The sequence below is a fragment of the Drosophila obscura genome, unplaced genomic scaffold (genome assembly GCF_018151105.1).
Source record: "Drosophila obscura isolate BZ-5 IFL unplaced genomic scaffold, ASM1815110v1 contig_25, whole genome shotgun sequence".
In the NCBI taxonomy this organism is placed as follows: Eukaryota; Metazoa; Arthropoda; class Insecta; order Diptera; family Drosophilidae; genus Drosophila; species Drosophila obscura.
Genome location: NW_024542812.1, coordinates 813,112 through 840,236, shown reverse-complemented (window position 1 = coordinate 840,236; position 27,125 = coordinate 813,112). Strand labels below are relative to the sequence as shown.

Below are 27,125 nucleotides of genomic sequence, written 5' to 3'. Positions count from 1 at the left end.
AAAGCAGAAAAAAGACCAAAATGGAGGGGACATTGAAATTGTTGCCTGCTTTCTGTTGTCATTCCATTAATTATGGTTCGTTGTTTTAACTTTTAGCATCCCACTACCCCCCTCCCACCTGCCACAACCGACCATCCACCATCCATCCTCTGCCACCCGTTGTGCCGCCGTCTGCACTTTTGCAAATACTTCATAACTCTGGCCACACTCTTTTTTCACACTTTTGCGGCGGGCTCTTTTTATGCGCTGTACTCGTAAAGTGCCCGGGGCATACTCTATTTGTGTATGGATCGAAAGGATTTCGACCAATACCAGTTGATACCAGGAACTCGGTGATTTAAAGAGCTTCCCACGTAAAATTGATCGTGATTACAATTTGGTAACTTATCCCAAAAGAGTTCTTCAAGACATATAGTGTGTACGGGTAATTCCCCATCAGCAGGGGGTATCCAACAGTCGGAAGATCTCCACTATTTCCTTCTTACTTTGTTCTCTCTGAAATTTTTTTTTTCCACGCCTTTTGTTTGCCCATTAAATGGCGTTGGACGACAGCGCCATGTGAAATAGTCCTGGTCTCCTGCCTTCCCTCCCCCCCTTTTCCCCGTCCGATCCCCACTGGCATTCCAATGAGTGCTGGTCTGGGTAATGAATTACTAGCCACATGCTTTTTGTTGCTCGCCCGCTGTCCCATAACAATGACATTGCAGTTTTAAGCCTCCCCTTCTGCCCCCGCCAACGCCAACAGGATTTCAGGGCCGCAGACGAGACAACCGCCCGGGGGGGGGCCTGCCTATACACTACTCATACTCCCAAACCCTCAACCCTCCAGTGGAAAAAATATTGCGGCTTTAATTGTTATATGGCCCTGGCGAGAAATATTAAATACTTGCCATTTAAAATTATTAAGAGAGGAGCCAGCAGCAGCAGCACCTGCAGCTCTTTCGCTTTTGAATATAAATATCGAGTTTAATGAGATTAAAAAATCAACCAAAGGATATTCCTTTGTCTTTGCTCAGCTCAAATTTATACAAATCAGAGTTAAATCTGATAAATCAATTATCGACTTATGAAAATTTAAGTCAACCCCCTAAGCATCCATCGTACTCTAGTAAATCCAATCAAATTGTAGATGATAAAAATAAAAACCAAGAGCCATTAAAATTCCACTATAAATTTCGTTAGTGAAAACAAATCCCGCACTCAGATTGAAATTCCTCACTCAAGCAGCTTTTTGTGCTGGAGGGAAAATTTGCAATGGAAACTGCCCTGAAATGAAAAATGAGTTAAAGCCGTCAGCATTCATCAGGCCAAGTGCCGAATGAATGGAAATTGTAATGGCAAAGTGGAAAAGCGAAGGCGCCAGAGACAGAAGCAGAGCCAGAGCCAGAGCCAGTGGCGGACGAGGGCGGGAAAACCCGAATTTAATGCCAGAGCGGAAATGTGACACGTTGTACTTGAATGGTTCGCCTGGAAAAACGTTTCCGGTTGCCACAAAAATTAATTTCATTAATGCACGAAAACGGAGAAGCATCAAGAATGCGGGAAACGTTGGAAAAGGGAGAAAAGGAACTGGGAAAGTGGGGAAAAAGCCTTTTCTCTCGATTTTTCGGAGGATATTTTAATCAGAGAAAAGCGTAGCAATTAGTTTTACTATTCGAATCGCTTCTTCAGCTTGGCCAAATGGATGAGAAAGGCGTCCCGCGTGGCCCGCCTCTGGTCGAGCTCTTCCAGCGGCACCAGCTCCTCGCACTGCCTGGCAATCTCCGCCAGCGTTCCTTCCTCCGCCTGGGTGTTCGGCGTTGCTCCATAGGTGGCACTCACGGCAGAGATCTCTGCACCGAAACGCTTGAAATAGTCGGCCACTCCGCCGGGTGCATTCAGGTGGGCCGTCTCCAGGGAGCCAAGCAGCGCGTAGCGCAGCCCGAGTCCTTGACTCAGCACCCGGTCCACATCCGCCACGCTGAGTATACCCGATCCGACCAGGCGCCAGACCTCGTTGAGTATCGCATACTGGATGCGATTGGTGGCGAAGCCTTCGATCTCGCGCTTCAGCGTCACCGGCCGCTGGCCCAGGCTCAGCATCAGCAGGCGGGTGCGCTCCACAGCCTCCGCGGTGGTCCAGGGGGCGGGCACAATCTCCACCAGGGGTATGAAGTAGGGCGGATTCAGGGGATGGGCTACCAGCATCTGGAAAGTGTAAGTAAATGTGTGAAAATGTCATCAAAAATATTGCAGCTGCCCACCTGCTGTCGCCTCTTTAGTCCCTCGCTGTACAGGGATGGCATGAAGGTGCTCGTCGAACTGGCGACCACAGTGTCCTGTTCCAGGAGGCCATCCAGCTGGGAGTACAGTGACTTCTTCAGCTCTAGCTGCTCGGGAACGCACTCCTGAATGTGGATAGCATCCACGACGAGCTCCTCCAGCCGCTGGGTGAACCCGATCAGTGCCAACTGTTCCACTGCCTTCAATTGGCCACGCAGCGAACCCTTCTCCTCAAGACTGTGCAGCTCCTTGTGCAGCTCCTGCTGAGCCGTGACCAGCTGACTGTCCAGAATGTCGTACATCTGTACGCGGTAGCCAGCCGAGGCGAAGAGCATCGCCCAGGCTCTGCCGATGAGGCCGCTGCCCACGATTCCAATCTTCTGGACGCTCGAACTGCTCATCGTGAACTGTCGCTTGGCCGCGATCTGTCCGTCTAAAGTCTCGAGCTCGAGCTCAAGCTCTCGGGTGCTGAAGATTTATCGCCCTTTGGTTTAAGTTCAAGCGGCATTCACATCGCTCATATGTCATTCATTATTGATAATGAATTGTATATTTATGGGGAGTACACTGCCAGAAAGAGTTGAAGGGAACCAGCCATAGATGCATAATAAAAGTATTTATGATTTAAGTAATATTATTATAATCATGTACATACATACATACATATATACAAACTTCCTGTCTGGTTTGCTCAAATGATAAGAAACCTCTCAACAATTTACGCGAATTAATTGTATATAAGTGTAATTATGTGCAAAAAAGAGAAAATATCTACACTGTAAATGAATAGTAATTTAAGTGCATTTATAATTGTAAGTAAATATACATACAATCTAATAATATTCGTACATTATCTGTATATTATGTGGTTTCTCTTGCTTACCTCACCCAATAAGTACCAATTAAAATCAGAATACAATTTGCCACCGCAAAATCATTTTCATCAAATTCGACACACTCTTTCTCCCCATTTTGTTTCTCTTATCAGCCACTGATTGGATTGTAAAATTTGCTAGCAGCCAATTAATTGTGGATCCCACATTTCGAGAGCTTTCACTTTCGGTTTGTGAGAGGAGGGTGTTGGGGGGAGGCTGGGCTGAAGGAGGATGCTTTGGTTCTGTGGCTCTGGGGTAGGTGGGTGGGTGGTCTGACAAACGCCTGCATGTAATACTTTTATGCATATTTCGCGCATATTTTTCTGACATTGTAAGTGGCTGAGGATGCCAGCAATAAATTATTGAATAAGCACTGCCAGTAACAACAGCAACACCAGAGGCAAAACAAAAAAAAGGAGACAGAAACAGAATCAGAACCAGACAAAGACAGAGTGCAGAGCAGGACAGAGTCGCTTTCATATGTAAACCACATTAATCATACGCCCCGTTTGCGTTTTCATTTACGCCCCTGACATATGAAAAAATGAAGAAGGAATGGTATAGTCGATATTCCGACTGACTGATACCCACAATCGAAGAAAATAAAACACCTCTTAGAGTGAGACAAAAAGAGGTGACAGAGCCATAGCTGTAACAACTTAAATCTCCAATACCATTGGCTATAACGACAACCCTACCTACAGATACTGTTCAAGAATGCTCTTATAAATTTTGCCTCAGTACAGTTCATACGTATATACCCTTGGCTGCCACAAGTACCTCGCATAACTACCAAAGAACGAGTGAACGAATGAAAGAGTGAGCGAATGAATGAAAGAATGAATTACAACTGCAATAACAGAGGCAGAAACAGGAGCAGGAGCAGTCACAGCCCAGTCACAGCCAGAACCGGAGCAGTCACTGTTAGGGAGCAGCCGCGGGTTAAATCAGCCATGAAATGCCATCTACACTATGCCACGCCATAAAAATGAAATCCCTGACAAAAAAAAATACACTAGAGAAATATATTTATATATACATATTGTACATACATACATATATACGTAGAATTCTCGCATTTCACTTCATTGCACTTAAATGGTTGTTAATAAAAATGGGGAAATGGAAATCAATTCCAGTTGCACAGGGAAAACTGTTGAAAGCGTTTACGTTTACGCTTATATTTGTTCGTTTTCCCCGCCCCCACCCCCCCGTTCATGGCACTCGAAGGATAAGCAATGGAAGCATAACGTGAACAATTAATTCAATTTTTGTGTTATTCAATTAAACCTGATATTGAGAGTATTTATTGAGAATTTTGCTGAGGATAAAAAGGGACCTGCTCCACTGAATTTCCGAGCTAGATATTTTATCTCCCACTCCCAGTACAGCTTCCACTGCTTATGACGCTACCATTCAAATATATTTAGGTACCATTCAAATCGTTGTGTTTAACTGCTTCTAATCTAATTAAGGTTCGGCTTGGTTACCCTTTAGCTGGCCATAACCCGCAGAATATCCATTTGGAGCACAGACCCCATAGTGTCAATCAAATGCGGTCAAACTGTCACAGAAGCAGAAATCAGACTCTGCAGCAGAACAAGCAGCAGTAAAAAAAGAAACCACAAAATCAATTAATTTTATTGGCCATCTATCCGTGCCCGTGCCAGTGCCCTAGCCACACTACCACACAGGGGAAAACTCTGAGGAAAATTTCCTTGTGGTGGAAAACTATTTCCCAAACAGAATGCAATTCCCATTTATTTTGACCCTTTTTGTATGGTTGTGTGTACGTGATGTAAGGGTATTCCAAGTGAACCAAGTGCCATTGGATTTGTCAAGTCGGTCTTAAATAAAGATATAGATTAGTACTGAAAATCGGCCAGCGCCATGGAGACAAAGCCGAATGCGAAAGCCATATTGTCAAAACAGATCAAGAGTGTTTCTTATTCGTTAGGGTCGTGAATCCATTTTTTTGTTTTGTTTTTTGTATTGTTTCACATTGGACAGAATCTAAATCTGACGGTATCTCGGCTCCGACATTGACAAAAGTGCAAGGGATTAAAACTTGTGCACGAACCCACCAGAAAAAAAGCGATTGAGAGCTAACCACATGGATACATGGAGAGACAGACCAGACCAGACACAGCCGTCCGTACACCTGGCTTTCTTTTTAGTTTTTTTTGCAGCCGCACTGAGGAATTGAAGTCACGTAGTTTGTGTGCAAATTTTGTTGTGTCCCGTTGACAACGGTGTTGTTGGTCGGGAGGCGTGTGTCCGTGTCTGTGCTGCTGTGGCCCCTATTTTTGATTTGGTTATGCTGCTAAATTTAATTCCGGCTTAGCAGCCGCACTCTCTGATGTTGTGCTGATTAAATTGCTCCTCCGACATTTACGTGATTTCAATGCACAATTTTCATGTCAATAGACATGCGTCCATGGCCCATATGGGTTAGGGACCAGGGAAACTTTTAATTAGTTTAATGTCACCCGAAAAGTGTTTGTTGCCTTGCCACCACATTAATCCTTCCTCGGTTGGGGTCCGGTATCCACTTTACACTAGATTTGGATTCAAAGAGGTGCCAAGTTTTATATATTCACAGATCAACAGATAAACGCGCCCATGTGGTAAAGTCTGTTTGCTCGCCTCAAAATTGTTGAATGCCCCAAGCTTTATCCATCTCGCCCTCTCTATGGACATCGTTTACTTAGATCCTAATCGCTGTGGCAGGTGTACATATACGCATTCAAGTCTCGACCGTTAGCTCGGTCACACTTGTCACACGGCTCCCTTCTGCTGGCCATGACCACACTGCACACTGCACTTCCAATTAACATGATGTCGTGGCAGCATTCCGTTCGGCAGCATTTATACGGTGAAAAGTTGCAGCCAAATCAAATGTGTCAAGGCGGGGAGAAATCGCGCGACTGTCATCAAGCGAAATCTCTGCTATGGAGGTGGAGCTCGTGTGTTCTCTTTGGCAAACTATACAACCTATATTATCCTACGGAAATTTTAGGGGTGCATGGGGAAAAAGTACAGAAATCATAGGAGGAGTCCTAGGTATATTCCATTTGTGTATGATATTATAAAGCTCAAGAATCATTTGTTTATAATTTGCTTCATTATCTTACAAAAAGAGTATACAGATTTCAATAGTTTGTTAAAAAGAAATTGCTATTTTTCATTATATCTTTTCTATTTGTTACTTGTCTCTCTCTGTCCCTCTTCCTTTATCTTCTTTTGCGTTTAGTTTCTGGCTTTCAGCCCAATTTAATAGTTTTTCGATTTGTTGAAAAGCAAATGCCAGAGCACAGAAAATAAATTGTCACAAAAATACTAGCCAACTCCTCTCGTTCTGGGTTCGGTTGGCCGCAAAAACCGCCGGGCCATGCCGGGCCAGGCAGGCAGGCAGGACGACAAAGTTTCCTCCAGGACACACTCGAATCAGAAGAAGCTCGAGACGGCGACAGACTCCTTGGCCTTATCTTTATCAGTTTCGGAGAGTGAAAAGCGCAGCGATGTCGATGTCCTTGTCGTCACATATCGAGTGCAAAAAGTTCGACGACTGCCGAATGCCATTGCTCCGGCTCCTACTCCTACTCCTGCTCCCCGAACTGAAAACTCTGGAGTGAAGCTGTAAATAACTTGAGATTGAAGGAGGGATGGAAAATTTTCAATTGAATTCATTGCGTTTTGATTGCACACCCCACAAGATAATTATCAAACAACTTAATAAAAAGCAACTAACTGTCGTTTAAAATGTCCCATAAAATCGCATAAAAGCGCATAAGTGCCTCTTGCACTCTGCACTCTCTCTCCCACTGCATTTCATTCATGGTTGTAAATATGCTCGTGTTCTGTTCTCGGGCCCCACCGACATGCACTCAATGAATGAAATGTGTGCACAATGTTGAAAATAGATGTGACACCCCTCCCGAAAGTGGGGCTGTTTCTTCTTCGTTTTCTCCATTTCGTGCCGGCTGCGGCTGCTCCTGATGTTATTGTTGCTGCTCATACGGCTGGCAGGGCATGTAGTGCTGCTGGGTAGTACAACTTCCGCTTATATGGCCAACACAACACAGCATGATAAATTGATGCTTGCTTGCCGGCGCTTTAAAAATGCAAAGAAGGCCGGGCCGAAATAACCGAAGAAAAATGAGTGCGTGTGTGCCAAGTGGTTGAGTGGTGGGAGCAAGCTTTCAGCTGCTGAATTCTCTGCACCCACAAAAGTGAACTATAATCTGAAAATTGTATTAAAATGTAATTCCATTGAAATTTATTTCAAAATTTAAGTTAATCACCATTCGAGTCTCATAGCATCCAGCTTTTGTTCTTGCCTCAGCGCTGCCAGACATTGAAGAAAAGGAAATAAATTCTCGTACTCTACATGTAATTGTAACCGAAAGTTGCGGGTTCGGTTATTGGATATTAGCCAAGTTTTTAACCCAAAATAACCAAAAAAAATGCTACTTTTTTTTTGTTTTTATGGTGTACGTTTTTTTGCAGTATTTTTTTCTGTTTTTCAAGTAAAATTTTTGTAATTTTCATATGGTATTTTTTCAACATTTTAATAGGAAAAAACAAAAAAAAAACGCTCTTAAAATTTTTACCAGTTAAATATTTAATTAATGCCAGCTAAATTTAAAAAAAAAACCAAAACAATTTTAAAATGTAATTTTTACTGTAAAACTGTGGAAAAAAAGATTTGTTTAAGAAAAAAAAAAAGGAAAGTCCGTGCACGCTTCGAACCGAGGACCCCCGGATCGGAAAGTCTCGACTTAACCCACCGAACCACCGAACCACCACCCCCCAAATACGCCAGATCTCTTCAATTCCTTCAATATATTGTACACAGATTATGTTTGATTTTTAATTTACTTTTATTTCATTTGTTTTATTCTGGAACAAATCAACCTGAAAGAGATAGACGAATAACTTAATTAGTACATTGTTGGGACAAACTAATTCAAGTCGTCAATTGAAATGATTTATCAGTTGGGGAAAGAAGACAAAATCAGCATGATATTTGAGATTCTAAGAAAAAAAAACCACTAAGGGCTTCTTCATCATTTCAAATGAGCAACAAAAATACTTAAAGCACAATTTACCTTAGTAGTTAAGAGTCCTTTTACAGTTCAAAATGATGCTAAGTTTCCTGCAAATAAAATAAATAGCAGAGTTTAATACAAGATATTAAGGACAAAACAATATGTGTGTAGCGTTTATGTTCAGACAGGGAAAAGTGAACAGCATGGTTGTTTAGGGTTCTACTCAGAAGAGGGAATCCTGAGTTAGGATATTCATCAATAAAAATCGCATTTTTTTAAGCTTAAAATCATACTAAATTGGATCATTACCTTTGAATAGATGTCTTCCAAAGTGTTTTGAATGGAACTCGGGCAAGATTCGCATTCTTAGGACAGTACTGATACATCTGGAAGTGTAAAATAATTGATTAAACAATGTCAGAAATGCGCAACATGTTAATAATTGTAATTGTTAAGCATTTTTTGTTCAGACAGGGAAAAGTGAACAGCATGGTTGTTTAGGGTTCTACTCAGAAGAGGGAATCCTGAGTTAGGATATTCATCAAATAAAACGCTTAACAAAAAACAATCTTAATTAAGTTTCCAAAAACTGTACCTTTATAGCATTGCATCGCTACATCTGTCCGACTGGTTTGACAGCAAACCATCAGAGCTGCAAGAAAAAAATATTAATTAATAAGATTTGCCTTTGCGATTAGTCGAAAGCCGATTTGAAGACAATATCAGCTTCGAAAACTTTGTAACATGTGGAATTCTAATGAACTATACTGAAGTAACATCATTTAAAAGAGTTTAAGGTAACACAAATTATATAGAAAACCTACCACTTCAAGCGATGCACAATCCATTGAAGTCTTCAGGGTATGTCGGATAAAGTTACACTGTAAAGAAGACATGAAAATTGCTATTAACATCACATATAAACTTGGAATACCAATATGATAGTTTAGTTAGGTCAGGTAAATTTCTCCGCATTTTCTACTCAGTAGAACGAAAGTTAATAGATAAAAGGTATTCATCATATGAATATTTAAAGCAAGCTTTACAGGCTGGCGTATGTGTGTCTTACCTAGCTTGATGGTCAGTGTAATCCCTATAGTTTAGCCGATAGACCAGTTCGTAGTTCAAATAGCTTTAACCGCACTGAAAATTAAAATATAATTCATTAGAATAAAATATGGCTAGCATGGAAAATAATAACATTAATTTCAAAGATAGTCAGTTGCAATAATTGCAGCCATGTAGATTTAATCAAAAACATCATACGGTAATTACATTCATCACATTCAAATTTCAGAAAATATGTTGGTATATTCTTGATATTTACCTTATTCATATGCATGGGTTTTCCGTCGTTCCGTCTTCATTAAGCAACTTCACTAAAAAATACAAATGTAGATTCTATTTAATAAAATATCACTAGAATACAAGGGTTTCGTTGATTTAAAAATGAATCAGTTGCAATAATTGCAGCCATGAGGTTGAAATCAATAAAATCATACGGTAATTACTATCATCATATAAATTTCATATATTCTTTTCAACAGTTATGAATCTTACCTGAAAAGCAAATCCGACGGATTTCTCTCGATTGAAGTGGCTGATCAAGAAATGAGTCTGAAAAATAAAGAAATAATCTAGGTTAGGTTCCATTTTCGCTTTTGTATTAAATCAGAAGAACTAAATTTTTTTATTATCAGAATCCTTTTGGTTTAATTTGAAGTTGTGAATCAACAGCACTTTGTTCAGATTGAACTTATCATCATGTAATTAATATAAACAAGAAATAAGGGGACATACCTTGGTCACGTTTTCCGGATCACAATACCCAATTGTAAGGCGGCTTGTTTAAATGTACGGCTGAAAATGAAAGAAAAAAATCCATTAATTTCTCATTCAAGACCCCATTTTACTGCATTTCTGTATAACAAGGTTTATCAGAATCCTTTTGGTTTAATTGTAAGTTGTGGATCAACAGCACTTTGTTCAGATTGAACTTATCATCACATTACCGACACTAAGGAAATAGCAACAACAGAAACTTACCTCTGCACCATATATGTCCAGATCCCCAGCTAATATAAAGCAGCATGCAGCTTGTTGAAAAATGTACCTAAAATGAAAAATAATTAAGGTTAAATTTGCCATCTGGTGAAATTTTTACACTGTTGCTTTGTTCTTTTGTTTTTCAGAATCCTTTTGGTTTAATTTTAAGTTGGAAATCAACAGCACTTTGTTCAGATTGAACTTATCATCACATAAAAATTGTAAAATCATTATACACAGCAAGAGGCGGTACCTACCATATTAGCTACGCCGGGTAGCTGGCCACGTGTTGAGGCGGCCTCAGGGAGCCTCATATCTAGAAACGCAAGAAAATGTTCATTTGTTTAATTGCCATTCGAATGTTTAACGCATTTACTTCAGCGAAATTATTTATCAGTTGGCCGTTCTTATTCTTTCTACACGAAAAGAATGCCAGGCCCGAAGACCTGGCACTCGACTCTTCAGAAATAGAACATTCATCATAAAAATTCTTGCCAACAATTCACTTCTAAAACATACCTTTTTTCAATCCATGAATTCTACTGCAATCCTCTAGCTCTTTTAAGTTATTTTGATCTCACAAAACGCTGCGTTTAACCAACTACACTTTGGCGATTTCATTTTCTGTTCTTTCTTGGCGCAACGCGACCAACTCGGCTCAATAAAAATTTGGAAAGAAAAATTTGGAATGGATGGCCGCGTAAATAGGGATGCAGTGTGACCAATACCGCCAATATCAATATACCGCCTGACCCTCAGAAATTTACCGAAATATACCGTATCATTTTTACAATATACCGTAAATATACTGACGGACATGTTGATATTTCTCGATTTTGATATTCGATTTAATATTTCTAGCTAATTAGGACTTTAACAACTGAAAATACCATTTTATAAAATTGCTATTTTATCAATTTTCTACAATCCGGCTTATTTTGAGGGATCACATTAATTTGATTACTTATAAAATAAGGTTTGAGCAAAGAATGTCACTGTATGGTAGCTACGCAGTAACTACACATTTGCTACATATCAACGGGGGTATGGTATGGCACTTTATATACCCTAATTGGAATAAAGCAGCCTTGAAACCTTGAAATTAATCTTTTAAATTTATGGTATTTAAATGGTATTTCTCGAAACTGGTATTTATTTTTTTGCCGAATGGCATTTTTTATCGATATCCTCACGGTCACGCTGGTGGGTAGGGGGGGTTTGAGAAATGCCGGAAAACATAAACATAAATGAAAAGCTGTTGCTCCAAGTGCAAGAAGACAATGATGATGAGCAACACCCCAGCTGTCAGCATGGCCCCACAGTGCTTTTCTACCGCCAGTCGCAGCGTCCCGGGCAGGGCTACTATGCCTGTTCGGCCCACAGGGACTCCAAACTTTGTGATTTCCACATGGCCGCGAATAAATGGAAGGGTAATGGGCTGAAGGACGTATCAACGGGAAGAAACTACCCAAAAGCGTCTGGCCACGTTCTAAATCCATCTGATACCGACCCCACAAAGAGTATACTGGCTCTGGCGCAGGATAAAGTGAATGCTCAGTATTTCTTCGATGAGGCGGCGTTGGACTTTTTGGCGGATCAGTGCCGCTGCCTGGGAATAACGTGAGTGTAACATAATGGATAGATTTATATATATTCCATGATGATATCCTCCTGACAGCAAAGTTGTCTGCATGGGCGCTCCTCGGCTGCACTTTCGCCTGCGTGCAAATTATAAAAGTTTCCTCCTGGATCTGGATGAGCGCTTCGCTAATTACCTTGGCCCGGAGGAGTTCTGCCTGTACAACATGTGCAACAATCATTTCTTCTACAAGCGTGAACCTTTCGAAAAGTTCCTGCAATGCTCTCCGTGAGTTGTTTCTTTAAACGGAAGGAATACTTGAATAAAAATGTTGAATTTCCAGCGTGGACCGTTTGCTAATAGTGACCGATCCTCCGTTTGGCTGCCGCACGGAACTGATAGCCCACACCTTGCGCGCACTCCGGAGGCACCACAACTGCATCAACCAGGTGCCCGTGACCCCTCTGTCTATATTTTGGATATATCCGTACTTTTCAATCAACCACATTAGGCAGGAAATGCCAGAGATGGAAATGAGCGACTACCGGATAAACTATTCCAACCATTCGAGGTACACGAATGTGGGCAAGAAGAGTCGGTTCTGCGGCTCCCCCGTCCGGCTGTTCACCAATGTGCCCCTGCAGCTGCTGAATCTGCCACAAAAGGAGGGCTACAAGTACTGCCAAAAGTGTTCCCATCACACGGCCAGTGATAATCTCCACTGCGACCGCTGCCAGAAGTGCACCTCGAAGAATGGCCAGACCTACAGGCACTGTGACGCATGTGACATGTGCGTCAAGCCCAACTATGTGCACTGCCACAACTGTCGGCGCTGCACTCAACGCGAAGGTCATGACTGCGCCTTCTATCAGACCAAGCAACAGTGCTGGCTATGTGGTCAGCGTGGACACATTGAGACGAATTGCGGCGTCTGGCAGACGCAACGAAAACGGCCTTCGACCGGCTGCCTCCTGTGTGGTCGACAGGACCATAGGGAGCGACGGTGCCAGCAGCGTGAGAAATACTTCAAGGAACATCACTTTTTGGGCCAAACGTCGATTCAGCAACTGATTCCAGTGCCCACTGACCACTGACCCACACAATGAAGCCATTTGTTAATGTTTAATACAAAATTTATTTGTTCTTAACACTTGTTTATTCTTACAAATTTTGAATTGCAACGGTTAGACGCGGAATTTTTACTGCACTCGACCACGATAAATTGTGGAATGGATTCTTAGTCGGCAAACTACGGAAGCTCTCATCATGAGAGATCGAGATTTGCAGGACGAAAGGTTAGCAAATTTTGAAAATATTACGTTGATGTTTTTAACGACGCAGAAGGGGGGTAGAGGAAACTTAGCCTAAGGTAATAATAATTTCATGTGGAAAACACACCATACCAATGCCTCAACAAGCGGAATGCAGATAAAAATGTTGTTAACGTTTTGGCTGCTGCTGCCGCTGCTGTTTCGGTATGAAAGAAATGATGACGTCGACAGTGCTGTTCACGTTCGTTGAGGTGAAAGTATTTTATTGGCTATGAACGTAGGGGCTTAAGAACGATTGTATTTGCCCCAAATGTGCAGCATGAAAACGGAAGCAATGAACAGCAGCGACATAACCAGGACGGGAACGGGTCCACTGTAACAGACGCAAAGAGAAAACGGATCATAATTAGCTGGCAAAATCTTTAAATAAATCTGTCGGGCGGGGGCACTCCACTTACACTTTGATGCCGGGGGAGTCGTCTGTGTAGAAACGCCACATACCACCAGTACCGGCTCCACCAGGGGCACGGCTTCTAGCTGCGGTGGTGCTGCTGGTCGTCTTGCGCTGCTTCAGCGTGCTACCACCTCCAGCTCCGGCGCTACGTGGCGCGGACAATTTGCTGGGCGAGCGTGAGCCGCTGCCAACGGACGTTGAACTAGCAGGAGCAGGCTGCATTGAATTCGCAATTAGTCACCAATCGTTCACTGCAGTCGCCTTTACTCACCATTCTTAATAATGTTAAACGTTTAACTTTTGATTGAGCAAACCGAAAACGACTGCTGACCTGGAAAATGTGAGTGAAGAGGCGAAGTGATATTTGACGTGCTCGCCTCGGCTTCGTGTTCGTATGTTCGTATGGCTTTCTTCGTTTCTTTCATTCCACGTCACAGGCAGGGCTGGAGGTGTCAAACTATCGAGAGCACTCTCGATAGTATCGATATTTTACTGCTAGCCTGTACTATCGACGGTTTTGCGACTATCATGATAGTATCGAGCTACAGTCGTTGCGCTTTTGATATGTTTGGATTGGCTGCTATAAAATACGAAAACACATTTGTAAAAAAATCGACAGGTGGCATCTAATTTTTACAATGGACAAGTTCTTAAAAGGTTTCAATGGTTTTTTAATAATTAGTTGAGCCCGATACTATCACGATAGTATCGATTGTTTTTTTCAAAACATTCAACGTTGATATTCCTCGAATTTGATATTCCGTTTAATATTACTAGCTAGCTGGGACTCTCAGCCCTAAAAAAATAATTTTATCCGATAGATACATCAATTTTGTTCAGGATTGGCAAGTTTTCAGAAGTCCTTTTTATTGGATTATTTACATATTAAGGTTCAAACAAAAACAACATACAACGAATGTGACGTCGTTTTTTGTGGCGCTGCCAGACACGTACAATTCGTAGTTTCGGGCTGCCACCATGATATTTTGCTACCCGTTTCATTACCGATTCGCTTTGAACTGATCTGGCAGCCCTAACAACAAAAGTAGGAAAAAATGAAGAGCTGCGGAAAATTTGTCCGCAGTATTTTTTGTGCGCTAAATACCCCCCTGGTCGACAATGGGTTAACGTTTCATTTTATTGATTGAAATCGTATTAAATGATATTGATATTCAGTTTAATATTATTAGCTAGTTGACACTCTCAGCCCTAAAAAAATAATTTTATCCAATTCCTCAATAAATTTTGTTTAGGATTGGCTAGTTTTCAGAACTATTTTTAATGGGATTGTTTAGATAATAGGGTTCAAACAAAAAGGGCCAATGCATTAAACGTAATTGTTGACTAAATGTGACGTCAGTGTTGCTGGTCAACCAAGTTTCTTCTATGCGTATGAACTTTTGTATACCTTATTTCTTTTAATTGATGTTAAATGTTTTGTTCCAAGTTCCAGTGAAACATTATGAATGATTTTATCATAGATCGACATGTTTTTTACCTCTTAATGCATATGTTTGTGTTTTATATATACATTTATCCCGGTTCTGATACCTATTATTGGAACCCGTGAGCTGCAAAACTTTGTTAATATCTAGAAAACAGAGACTGAGTAGTTTCTGCATTACTTGGAGCCTGAAATTACAAACAATATCGCAAGTCCATAATATCCATTCCTACGTATTGTTAATTCCATACGCGTTCCCGTTAAGAACACGTCGCTCACACCACAAAAAGGAGGGGAAAGTCACCACGAAAACGCTCTCTTCACCTCTGGAAAGAGAGCAAATTTTAAAAACCCCCCACGAATTGAGATCGAAAAATGTCAGTATTTTTTCTGCGCTAAATGAGTTTGGCGGTCATTTTCAAATGTATGTATATGGAAAAACAAACTGATTTGTTTTGTCGAGTGTGACTGGAACCTCAGAAACCGAGAAAAAAAATAGCTTAACCCCGCTCTATTTAATCAGGTTAGTAACCAGTAAATATCAACAAAAAAATAATTAATAATTATTTGAGCCCGATAATTCGATGGCTCAACTATCAATCGTTTGACAGCTCTAGGCAGGGCTGCAAAGACCTATCGATGCCATCGATGTTTTTGTCCGGTACGCGATATATAGTGGACCGCACAAAAGTATTTTCTGAAAATACCGAATACCAGACGTCTCGTCTCGTTAGATACGATACTTTTGTGCGATATATATTGATGATTGCAGCCCTGGTACGGTACAGTTTTCATCCCTGTACAAATCTGGAATTTTTGCACACTATTTTGACAGCGGCAGCATCTCGCTTGGTTTTTTTTTTTAAGTATTGTGGAAAAGATAAAATTATCGCGCGTGCTGATTGTACATTGAAAATGCTATCCCGATAAAACCGCAAATAACTGTTCGCATCTATTGTTTAACGTAATGCAATAAATTGGTTACAAATCGTAGCACATTCGCGAGGCAGACGGCGCATAGGAACGGAACGGAAAACTACTTATAACATGGAGGATATAGAATATCTTGATGAGTACAAAGATTTGGTGTTGCCAGGTGCGTTCCGGAGTCCGTTCCATTATATTGTGCAATGTTGTTTGTGGGAAATGTTCAACTATGCCGTACTTTTAGGTATTAAAACTGGCGACGGGCGCTCGGCGGCTGCGTCAGCATCTGCTGCGTCCCGGCGTCGCCGCATTTCTTCAGACTCGAGCAACTCCTCCTCGATTGATGCAGACATATTTCAGAAGCTATTCCATGGTAAATTTATTGACGACGAACTGCTCAACGAGGGCAGTTCAAAACCAAGGGAGAGGCACCGTCCTTTGCCACCCCCCTCCTCCAGCGATGACGATTCCAATGACGCCTTCGATGCTCTGTTCAATAGGAAGAGTAGCAAGCCAAAGCCAAACAAAAGGCGCGACCGTTTCGAGTCCTTTGATTCTGTAGACGATTTGGGTAAGTCAACCCCAAAAACAATTGACTGTAGATCCATAATAACAATGGGGTTAATTTCGTTCTCAGGCCAAGCCCTTATGCGTCCAACACAAAGGTCAACTGTACCCAAGCCCAGTACATCTCGGGGCGCAGGGAGGAAATCCGAGACAGAGGGTCTGCACAGAGGCAGTCACAGCAGCAGCAGTGGCTTTGGGAAATCCAGCAAGAACCTTGCTGGGCCGCATTCCTCGGGCAAAAGCGGAGCTCAAGGGCATCATTCGAGAAATGCGCCTCAAGGTTCTAGTAATGGCAGCAGCAGTAATTCGGTATCCAGGAATAGCAAGGCAGTAACCATTATAAAGACACAGAAGGCAGACCTTAGGCCACCAAAGAACGAGCCCAAGACAGATCCCTTAAGTAAGAGCCAGCTCTCCATTTTTGGGTATTAGATAAAACGATCCAACACTAATACTACGATGTAATCGCTACAGATTTGAGGGAATTCTATGGGGACTCGGACAGCGATTCTTCGTACGAGTACGAATCTGATTTCTACGGCGATCGGGACACGGATGATGAGGAACCGGTCATTGACATATCGACGGACACCAGCAGGACCACTTCGGTGGCGGGTAAGTCAACGTTATTAACTAGTTGATACTGCCAACCCTCTGATAATATTTATAATGTATAAAAACACAAAAACCGCGTAGAAACTGTGACGCCTGTTGTTTCCGATGACGAGGGAGAGGGCGAGGGCCAGGGCCAGGAGCAGCAGCGGCAGCAACCGAGAATGAGCGGCGATTATGAACGCCTGCAAACTTATTTGAATAATCTGAGTTGTGCCGAAGCGCCTCCGATCTATAAAAAACAGAGTAGTGCTAAAAAGCCGCGTTCCAGTGAAAAGAAATTACCTTCCTCCGAACAGGTTATGCATTCTAAAGAGCAACCAGCGGGTAAGTGTGTTCATGCGTCCATTGGGGTGTCCATTCTACCAGTTAGCCCTACTGTACATGTCCCCCACCCCCACCGTGCATATCTCTTACATTTATAACTTTTTTCTGCTTTTGTTTCGCAGCCAGTCCCACAGTGGAGCAGCAGGCACCGATGGCAGCAGAGCCGGATGCGGTGCCGCTGCCGCTGCCAGTGGAAGCCGGCTGCAGCTCTTCATCGGGAAATCAGGTGGCGACTGTCAGCAGTAATCCCTACGAAGTGGATCCAAGCATCACTCTCGAGTCCCTAGAGCGCATGACCCTCGACTTGGCCGAGCAAATCAATGAAATTGATGTCGAGCGCTCGTTTGAGTTCGAAAGGCGTTCCGCCTCAAAGCCACGCAGCAGATCGCGTTCCAAGATCTCGGCAGATCCTGGCGCCGCTCCATTCGCGCCCCAAAGCCATGTGCGCAAGCTAACCTATTCGAATGAACAGCTCGACAGCTGTGGCTCGTCGCAGAACACGCTGAGGAGGGCCAAGAGTGATACCGGTTTCTCAAAGAGGGGACGCGGCCGTAGTCGAAAGCATAGGAAAAACCGAGCAGCCACCACGGAGGAAAAAGTGGCCAAGCCAAGTGAATGTGTGGGCGAGGGACAAGAGGTGCCAGTGAAAAGGAAACGGGGCCGACCCCGCAAGATAAGGCCACCGACAGAAGCGGAAACCGCTCTGTTGGCTGCCAATGCTCAGGTCCCAACAGAAACAACTGCAAAGGAGGATGCAGTTCCATTATCCAGTGGCGTACAGGTGGAGGACAAGGAAATGGCGGATCAAATGCAACAGCCAGAAGCAGGAGAGCAGCCGGAATTAAATACAGAACTAGATACAGCCAAAGACGTTTCAGAAATTACAATTACAGCTTCATCATCACAGGAGGAAATAAGCACAGCATCATCTCAATCTCATCGTCTCGTATCAGAAGCATCATCAGATCTCAGAATAACAACAGACACAGTCGCGAATCTCGATGTGGAAAAGTCCACCAGATCGGATACATCCACTGAATCGTTCAATACAGCTCATGGCGAGTCCCCCACGCCACAAAGTCCCGTGGAGCCCGGCATGGCAGCTGAATGTGAAACCACTTTCAATGAACCTACTAGCAAGGATTATCTTTCGTTTTCCGATGCAACGGCAAAGGGGGACACAACACTGACCGAACAGAGTGGAGACATTGTGTGGCAGAGTCTGGACGGGAACAGTAATGTGGATGAGCGAATGGTCTCTAAAATGGAGCTACCCATTGAGTCGATGACATTTGAATTGCCTGCCGCAGGGCATCCCATAACAGATCCAACGGAGAAGCCAGATTTGGAGTCATCCGTCGATCAATTGAGGGCTGATAAAGCTGTGGATCGATTGCTCCCAGAAGCCTCAGAGGCGATGGATGAGTCTCTGGGCGTAGCTGTAGACCAATTGCCAGCGGAACTGTCTGTGGCAATGGAAGAAGGTCTTCCAAGTGTCGCAGCCGCTGAAGCTAGAATCGAATTGACCGAGGAGACTGATTCCCAGCTGGCTGAAGATATTAAATTGGCCGAGGAGATTCTAGCCGCCGAAGTGGGCAAAGGCATTGAAATGAGCGACACGGCTCTGGCGCTGCCTGGCCAGCGCTTAGACCTGGAAAATCCTGTGATTGAAATAATTAAGGAGCTTGAGCAGCAGACAATAACAAATGCTTTCAGCCCGCCAGAGGCTACCGAAGAAATTGCTCCTGTGTCTGGCAAATGTCCTGCAGAGGAGACTGCAGTAGAAGGATTACCAGACAAACAGCCCGAGTCCAGTGGCAACGAAGTCGGTGACGAGGCTCCCACCAGCTCCTCAGAAAGTGCAGCAGTGAAGGAAATCCAAGGCAATCCGTCATTACCCGCTGCTACGCCCAAGAGTTTGGAATCTCCCGCTGCTATGGGCAAGAGTTTGGAATCGGACGTTGATTTGCTTCCCTTAGCTACCCGATTGGCTAGTCGTTGGGATAAAACAACTTCCAGCCCCCGCAGGGAGGCCACACCAGTCAAGCGCGCCCCGAAATCTGAAAGAAATACGATCTTGAACGAGCCCTCATTCCGGAGCAGTCCGAGGCTGGGCAGGTCGCCAGCGGGCAGCAAATCATCGCAAGAGCGCCAGTCGGCCGATGAGACCGTTGACAATTCCAGACCTGGGAGGGAGCAGGCCAGGTCTAGTGGCACTGAGACGGATCACGGGGAGAGGTATGCCATCCAGAGAAAGTCTGGAAGCACACAAAGGAAGGAAAAGAAGAAGAAAAGGACGGAAAAAGACAAAGCAGAGGTAGAGAGCCAAGATGAAACCCCAACAGACACGGCTGAGACTGAAACTGAAACTGAGAAAGAGCTTGCGGCACCTGCTGAGGGTCGTGGTCAGCCAACCAACAGTGGGGGAAAAGGTGTACCATCTTGCGGTTCGAACGGAGACAAGGAGGAGCGAGCACACAGCTCAGCCCAATCGAGCCGAACTCCCAAAGCTGTCACGGACACGGTTAAGCGAGTTGACAAAAGGGATTCCCCCAGAACAGATTCACCGATGAAAGAGGCACAAATTTGTGCAGTCGATCCCAAAAAGAAGGCGACAACCGAGCAGTCTCTGACGGAAACAGATCCCGTTGAAACGAAACTGGAAGCACCCAAGGAAGATATTCAAAAGGAAGCCGAACGTGGTAGGGAAGTAAAAATGGATCCTGAAAAGATGAATGCGGCTCCAGGTCATGAAACCGTCAAGCCGAAGCAGGCGGAACCGACAGAACAGAGAAAAAGAGGCAGGCCCAAGCTCAGGAGGAACCAAAACAAATTAGTTAGACTTAATTTGGATTTAGTGAATGCGGCACAAGACAAAACCAACAGGGAAACGTCCAAGAGTATACAAAACGAGCTAGAAAGTAAGTCCCCACCGGAGGAGGAGGTTAAGGAACTGAAACTAGTTGAAATGAGTTCGGAACCCAAAACTCCAGTACCGAAACCAGTAGAACCGACAGAGGAGCCTTCCACCGAAAAGCCAGAGCCTGTCGCACTCGCCACGCCAAATAAATCATCAAGAAACGAAAAGGTAAAGAGCGCCAAATCAAATAAAAGGACTGTGGAACGCTCTGCAGATGGCACAGAATCGGAACAAGCGATTCAAACGACTAAACTGGAGCCAGATAAAACATCAGAAGTGTCATCTACTGCCACACCGGCCACACCAGTGGAAGAGAGACTCTCAAGAAAGGACAAAATAAGGAGTAGAAAGGCCATTCACACGAACGCTGCTGAGTCCGGTAATATTAAACCAGAAACTGAATCAGAACCAGTGCAGCCGGCAGTTGATTCCAATATCGCCTCCACTGAACCACTGAGTGCAGCAAAGGGTGGTCCATCGGAGGAGGCAATGAATGTGGATCTACCCACTGCCGCAACAGCAGAGCCAGAGTCTGCGGCTCAAGCCATCGCAGAAACAGAGCCAGGGCTAGAGACGCCAGAACCCTCAACGTCCAGTAAATCAGGGTCAAGGAAAGAAAAGCCAACTAGCAGAAAGCCCAGACTGGAAGCCAACAGTAAGAAAACTGCAGCGAATCGCGAATCATCACAACCGGAAGCATCGGAAGCGACAGTGGAACCAAAACCACCGCAGTCCAGTCAGGGTCAAATATTGAAAAAACACAAATCAAGGAACAAGCAACACAAAGAAAATATCAAAACTGAGCCGAAAGAGGCGCCAGAAACGACAGAGCCAGGACAAACTGAAGCCAAAGCTGAAGAGCTGGAGCGAACCACATCTGAGGAGCCAAAGGCTGCTCCAGAAAAGAGTGAGTCGGCACGAGGAAAGCCAAAGACGCGCAAATCGAAATCCAACAAACCGTCGGAAGCAAACGAACTGGAATGTCCGCCACCGACCACGCCAAATCTTCCAGCAATATCGAAAGAAAATTCGGACCTAAGTCAAGCAGCAACTGAAGCGAAATCCGCTGAGGAAAGTGAGCAAACTTCAGATGAAACCGTGAACACGGAGCCAGAAACTCTGCCACCACAGCTTGCGGAAAAGAGGAGTTCCAGTAAAAAGAGGGGGGCCAGTGCCAAGCAGCAAAGAACAGCCAAGACCATTCCGGAGGGTGCAGCCGAACAGCATGCATTGGAAGTCGCCACACCCAAGCGAATTGTGCCCATCACTCCGCGCACAGCGCCCTGTCGCCAGCTTCGCGTGCTAATGCGAAGAACGCCCAGCTCCACATCTTGTGCTGGCAAAAGAACACCTGCCATGAGTCTCAGGGATAAGCTTGACACCGCAACTGAGGCTCCAAGCGCCGCAAAGACAGAAGAGGACAAGGCTACGCCTGCCCCAGAGGCAGATGACAAGCCAGAAGCTGTGCAGGCTGTGACGCAGTCTTCGGTTGAACAGGCAATTGTGGATACAAAAGAGGAACAGCTAACGGATAAGCCTGAAGGGGCACATCAGGAGGAGCCAAGTGTAGAAGAAGAGCCTTCTGCTGAGCCTACAGTTCCTAAAGAGCCTTCTGCTGAGCCTAAAGTGGTGGAAGAATCGAATGAAGCAGTCCACACGGAAGAGATCACTACAGCAGCGCCGTCTATGGCAGCATCTGTAGAGGAAACCCCTAGAAAAGAGTCGCCAATAAGAGAGGAAACGGCAGAGAATCAGCCTACACCTTTGGAGGCATCCTCTGGGGAACCGGACAAGGAAGTGGAGGGGGCTAATAGACCAAGCACTTTAAAAATCGACGACAACAATGGGGAATCGGTTAATCCCACCACAGCCACTGCCCCTGAGGCGAACGCTGAGGAGTCCAATGCTGAGAGCCCAGTCACAAAAGAAACAACAGACAGTCCCGCCCGAAAAGAAACAACAGACAACGTCCCGCCCAAAAAGAAACAACAGACAGCCCAGTCACAACAGAAACAACAGACAGCACAGTCACAACAGAAACAACAGGTGTCACCGTCGCCCCGGAATCGAGCAAATCAAAGCTGCCCGTGCGCGCTTTGCGCAAGCGGGAAGTGGAGACCCCACAACCAGATGGTTAATAGCTTCCCAAATATTCGCACTGTTAAAAAAAATCTCTAATGTTAAATTTTATTCTCTTCCCCTCTGATTGTTTCTTTCCATGTAGAAGCTGCCCGACGAAGGCAAAAGCAACAGCAACAGCTGGAGAAAGCAGGAAAGGACAAACAGGGACAGAAAAAACCAGGTGAGTCGAGAAGGCTTCTCCTTCACTCGTACCTCAAATCCTAAACTGCCATCTCTCCGAATGACAGTGCGTCGTCGCAATCAGCTGGAGGCAGAAGAGCGGCCACCGCAGAAGCGAACAAAGATAGAGGACGTAGGCACGGCCACTGCCTCTACCTCTACTGCCACCGCCTCTGCTTCGGCCAACGCCAGCGCCAGTTCCAAGGGTAAATACATATCCCTTATAGGCAAGGACACAATTATTTCAACCACAACCGACCCGCACGAGGAGCCATCGAGGTCCTCGGGAGGGGCGCGAAAATCAAATGTGAAGAACCCCAAGGGCCCCGATACAACCAAGCACATAATCATATCGGCAGTGCCCAAGAAATCGCTGGACGCCGCTGCAGAGAGTCCGCCTGCGCCGTCCAAGAAGCCGCTGGTACAGAGTTTGCTCCACTCGTATGTGGATGCCCGCAAGGCTACACAAAAGGATAGTGCTCCCGCTGGCAAGAAGGGGGACCCAGAAAAGAATATCCCCAGCTCCACTGTGCTGACCAAGAAGGGTGTTGTGCCAGCGAGCGATTTGCCAGGCAAGAAGCCAGCAGAAACTGCCAAAGGAGAAGGAACCGCAGCGGCCCTGCGAAAGGTGAACATCTCCGTGTCCGTGATGCCGAGCAAAGAAGGTGATGGAGGTGCAGCCGATGCTGCGGGGAAATCGGTCGCCACCAGCTCGGCTGCCACTGCTGCCCAGGTTACGAAGGCGCTGCTGGACGCCGAGAAGAACATCATTTCCGCAAGGAGGCAAGTGGACACGAAGAAGAAGCCGGAGGCTAAGAAGACCGTGAAAATAAGTGCGCCAGACAAGCCTAAGAACTCGGAGCAGCAGGCTAGGAAGGAGCCGCGCAGGCCGGAAATGGCCGAACAATCGAATAAGCCAGATACTTCCACAGCGCCAGCCAGGAAATCCTTGCCGCATGCCGAGCCGCCAAGGAAACCCGAGCCCCGGAAGTCGGAAGAGGCTGCCAGGATGCAAGCCAAAAGCGTTAAGATGCCGGCAGTTGGACATTCAACATTCAAGGCAAATGAAGCACGCGAAAAGGAAAAATACGAACAGCGAAGGTCCGATGTGGCAGCGATTCGAGGCAAGGCTGCGATCCGCACAGCGGAAGTGGAAACTGGTGCGGCTCCGAGGGATTCGTCTCACGAACGCGCCGGGCGCACATCCCGACTGGGCAAAGGCATTTCCTTGCCGACACTACGACAAACGGGTATCTCGATGTCCTCACATATGACGCGCGCCGCCAGCAGCAACCGATCCCTGGCCTCCACGCCAATACCCATGGCTCCGACGCCAACTCCTATGGCTGGAGTGCGGCGGTCAGCTCCGAAAAAGCCTGAGCCGATGGTAGCCCCCACACCGCCGGATGAGGCACTGGGTCCGCCTAAAAAAATTAAACGTCCGGCCCGACTACCGTTCGGTTCGCGCCGCAGATGGTCGGCCAAAAAGCGAAAGGCTACCGAAGACGCCGAAGCAGAATCAGAGGCCACCACTCAAAAGAGGCCGAGAGCAGAGCAAGAGCAGGACCAGGAGCCAGAAGCACGCCCAGCTCCGTCCATTGCCTTCCCAGTGATGATAACCGCTGCCAGCAGCTCCGCCCATTCTCCCATACCGCATTCGGTCGCAGCTGGGCCTGCAGCAGTTCCGGCTACTACCAAATCACAGCCCACTAGGACTAAGACTAAGCTGCGAAAATGTCTGGTTAAAATCAATCGGGGAGTGGTCAAAAAGTGGATGGCGGCGAACGTACGGAAGCAGCCAGCAGCCGCACTACAAGAACAACGATCAGCACCACCAGTGATGCCGGCACCAGAGCCAGAGCCACAAACTGAAGCACCCGCAGCAGAGTCAGTCCAGCATCAAGTGCCAGAGCCATTTCCAGAGCCAGAGCCAGCTCTAGATCCAGCCCCAGCTCCAGCTCCACTGCAACCGTCGCTGCCAACACAGCCAGCACCAGTCGCTGAAGCTGTCCAGTCAGTTTCGGTGTCGGTGTCGGTGTCGGCGTCGGGATCGGGGTCGGGACAACAAGCACAGAAAAAAACCCATGGTATACCGGCGATGAAACTTCCGATTCCCATACCCGTTATGGAAATAAAGACGGAGATAGAGGAAGTGCCGCCCGAAGCGCCAATGGAGGAGGCTACATTGACTGCCGTAGCCATACCAACACCTACTGTGGTGGCACCAGATGCTCCTGCGGAGGAGGAGCTCCAAGCACCCGAGGAGCTGGTTGCACTGGCACCCAGCATCTCGAGTCATCAGACAACAATTCGCATGAGTGCGCCTCCGGCACCGGTTGGCAGATTGGTCAGCTCGATACCATCGGCCAGCTCGGCCGAAGCCAGCCAGAAGCCTGGCCACACCAAGATATTCTCGTTCCTGTACCCCCAACGCTATCAGCGATCGTATGGCGAGGTGGGGCTGGACTTTTGCTGTCCCAATCTGGACGGACCGATGCGGGCCATTGACCCGACGCGCTTACATGCCACGGCGCAGGTGCCGGTGCTGGAGCTGCCGCAATTCATGGTTATCACGACGAAGATCATCTCCAAGGCGGATAAGGATCTGCCCCACAAGGTGCGAGCGAAGCTGGCGCAGCTGGACAAGACTGGCAGGCCGTTGATGGGGCAGACGGTGCGCATGAGCACGGACTCCAGTGATCCGTCCATTCCAGTGGCAGTGCCTTCGTCCAACCTTGCTCAGACACCTCGGCCTCTGCCCCCCTTGGCTGCCATTTCCAACCCTCCACCACCTACCGCCAGTGCCAGTGCCAGCGCCACTCCTGCACCCCCACCAGCACTTCCAGTATTCCAGACGGAAGTCACAGTTCAATCCTTGACCAAACAATTGCCACGCGGAACGACGCTAACCAAAAAGGTACTGCCGCCTGGGGCTGCCCTACCCGCTGCTGCCAGCTCGTCGATGGTGGCCAGCCTGCCTCCGGCCCTGATCCAGCTGCCGCCGATCTGCCCCACGGACAAGCAACGGGTGGAGCTGCAGACGCGAGTTCAGATGTTCGACTTGGTGCTCCAGGGCCTGAGCAGACGCGCAGCCACACTGACCCTGGCCGAGCGACAGCGCACCATTGAGGAGATCGTGAAGACCAGCACGTTAATGGCCATCGATGTGGATGTGGGCACCAAGCTCCTTGAGAACTACGTCTATTACCTCAACCGTGCTACCAACACCCAGACGCCCATGCCCTCGCTCCGCCTCAACCCTGTGGTCACACCAGCTATTACTCAGAGTACCCACACAGTCGCCAGCCTTCTCGGCGATGAGCCGGTGGCCAAGCGTAAATTCAGCACTCCATCTGCCACTGCCACTGCAAGTGCAACTGAAACTGCAAGCCCATCCGCCCCCGCAACGAAGAAGCCGGCACAACAGCGCAGCTCTCTGCCAGCCGGCATTCCTGTGTACGATGCGGACAAGAACATCATTGGATATCAGTGCCCGACACCGAACGCTTCGATCGTGAATCGAACGGGGCCCATTGCCAGCAGCACTCCACTGGGACCATCCACCTCTGCGGCAGCCCAGAGCGGCGTCCTGGGCTCCACAAGCAAGTCTGCCAGAGCGGGTGTGCAGCTGAATCAAAGCAAGGTATCTTCATCGGTTACATTTAACTTAACGTTCAATAGAAATAGTGTTTGATGTTTATATCTCTTTGCAGAAAACGAAACCTCCGGCCGGGATGGCTGTGAAAGCCGTCCCAAAAGGCAGCACTGGGAAGAGACTTGGTTCGGGGACGATCGTTTCCATTCACCCACCGCCGAACCCAATGCCTTCGAGACCAGGAGCCACCAAGCCGCCTGTTGGTGTAGCCCAAACGCTCGCTTCATTGTCTACGTCTCCTCTCCCCAAGGCTGTCCCTGTGCCTGTGCCGGGGTCAAAGTCCAAGTCTGCTGCCCCAACAGCGAGCGGGGGATCCGCTGGAATGAACCGAGCACGTAGTCCGAATGTGTTTATCATTAACCAGGTCTCCCCCACGGCAGAGGAGAGCATATTGCCCGATTCCCACAGTGTGGTGCCAATGCAAACGGAGATCAAGGGTGAACTGGACGACTCAGTGGAGTTGATTGGATAGGGTAGGAGGGCTTGATTGTATAACTGATTAAAATGAGCAAAAGTATTCTAAGTTACTTTTAAACGTTGTTGAATAAGGGGAATTACTCGTAATTGTATCGTTGAGCGCCTGAAGATAAATCTGTAATTCTAGAATGAAGAAAAATAGAATTGTTAAACTTATCATCGTCTCATTATTTCTGAAAATAAACGGATATAGTCTAACATCTTCCAAATCCAATGTCGCTGGCTGTGTGTGTTGGAAAACCATATATTCCCCCTCGCCGACGGCGGCTAGACGGACTGCATTTTGTCTCTCGCCAAGTTTATGCCATAGAGTCTATGGCTATTAAGAAATTAATTTATTTGGGGTGAAATTATGTT

At 46.1% G+C, this 27,125-nt stretch overlaps 4 protein-coding genes, 1 long non-coding RNA gene and 3 other non-coding genes across 10 annotated transcripts; 2 read left to right on the top strand and 6 right to left on the bottom strand.

Annotated features, from left to right (window-relative positions):
* Positions 1-1,600: 1,600 nt before the first annotated feature.
* LOC111076354 (lambda-crystallin homolog) lies at positions 1,601-2,695 on the bottom strand. Its single transcript, XM_022370102.2, has 2 exons — positions 2,244-2,695; positions 1,601-2,187 (listed from the first exon to the last, which is right to left on the bottom strand). Exons 1-2 carry the CDS (start codon positions 2,661-2,663, stop codon positions 1,651-1,653), a joined length of 957 nt encoding a protein of 318 aa, XP_022225794.2. The 5' UTR covers positions 2,664-2,695; the 3' UTR covers positions 1,601-1,650.
* A 5,314-nt stretch (positions 2,696-8,009) lies between these two features.
* Positions 8,010-10,953, bottom strand: LOC111076356. Its single transcript, XR_005968093.1, has 10 exons — positions 10,754-10,953; positions 10,492-10,550; positions 10,235-10,301; positions 9,516-10,048; positions 9,258-9,331; positions 9,013-9,069; positions 8,784-8,840; positions 8,498-8,574; positions 8,249-8,295; positions 8,010-8,054 (listed from the first exon to the last, which is right to left on the bottom strand). It is a non-coding gene; the product is annotated as an uncharacterized LOC111076356 (long non-coding RNA).
* On the bottom strand, positions 9,880-9,960 carry LOC121404618. Its single transcript, XR_005968107.1, has one exon. It is a non-coding gene; the product is annotated as a small nucleolar RNA Me28S-Cm3227 (small nucleolar RNA).
* LOC121404616 lies at positions 10,120-10,201 on the bottom strand. The gene has a single exon (XR_005968105.1). It is a non-coding gene; the product is annotated as a small nucleolar RNA Me28S-Cm3227 (small nucleolar RNA).
* LOC121404617 lies at positions 10,371-10,452 on the bottom strand. The gene has a single exon (XR_005968106.1). It is a non-coding gene; the product is annotated as a small nucleolar RNA Me28S-Cm3227 (small nucleolar RNA).
* A 474-nt stretch (positions 10,954-11,427) lies between the features above and the next one.
* On the top strand, positions 11,428-12,953 carry LOC111076326 (rRNA N6-adenosine-methyltransferase ZCCHC4). The gene is made up of 3 exons (XM_022370074.2): positions 11,428-11,854; positions 11,913-12,101; positions 12,157-12,953. Exons 1-3 carry the CDS (start codon positions 11,460-11,462, stop codon positions 12,905-12,907), a joined length of 1,335 nt encoding a protein of 444 aa, XP_022225766.2. The 5' UTR covers positions 11,428-11,459; the 3' UTR covers positions 12,908-12,953.
* Positions 12,929-13,941, bottom strand: LOC111076327 (protein transport protein Sec61 subunit beta). 2 transcript variants are annotated; one of them, XM_022370075.2, is made up of 3 exons: positions 13,810-13,941; positions 13,543-13,754; positions 12,929-13,457 (listed from the first exon to the last, which is right to left on the bottom strand). In XM_022370075.2, the coding sequence occupies exons 1-3, from the start codon at positions 13,810-13,812 to the stop codon at positions 13,370-13,372; spliced, it is 303 nt and encodes a 100-aa protein (XP_022225767.1). In that variant the 5' UTR covers positions 13,813-13,941; the 3' UTR covers positions 12,929-13,369. The 2 variants fall into 2 exon arrangements, with proteins under 2 accessions (XP_022225767.1, XP_041450183.1); XM_041594249.1 differs by lacking the exon at positions 13,810-13,941 and having other exon boundaries at positions 13,543-13,760.
* Positions 13,942-15,600: 1,659 nt separating this feature from the next.
* Positions 15,601-26,974, top strand: LOC111076358 (serine/arginine repetitive matrix protein 2). Of its 2 annotated transcripts, XM_041594243.1 has the most exons (10): positions 15,601-16,078; positions 16,154-16,480; positions 16,547-16,876; positions 16,951-17,091; positions 17,173-17,415; positions 17,538-22,287; positions 22,344-22,468; positions 22,560-22,637; positions 22,705-26,279; positions 26,350-26,974. In XM_041594243.1, the coding sequence occupies exons 1-10, from the start codon at positions 16,030-16,032 to the stop codon at positions 26,761-26,763; spliced, it is 10,032 nt and encodes a 3,343-aa protein (XP_041450177.1). In that variant the 5' UTR covers positions 15,601-16,029; the 3' UTR covers positions 26,764-26,974. The 2 variants fall into 2 exon arrangements, with proteins under 2 accessions (XP_041450177.1, XP_041450178.1); XM_041594244.1 differs by lacking the exons at positions 17,173-17,415; positions 17,538-22,287; positions 22,344-22,468 and having other exon boundaries at positions 15,635-16,078; positions 26,350-26,968.
* Positions 26,975-27,125: the final 151 nt, after the last annotated feature.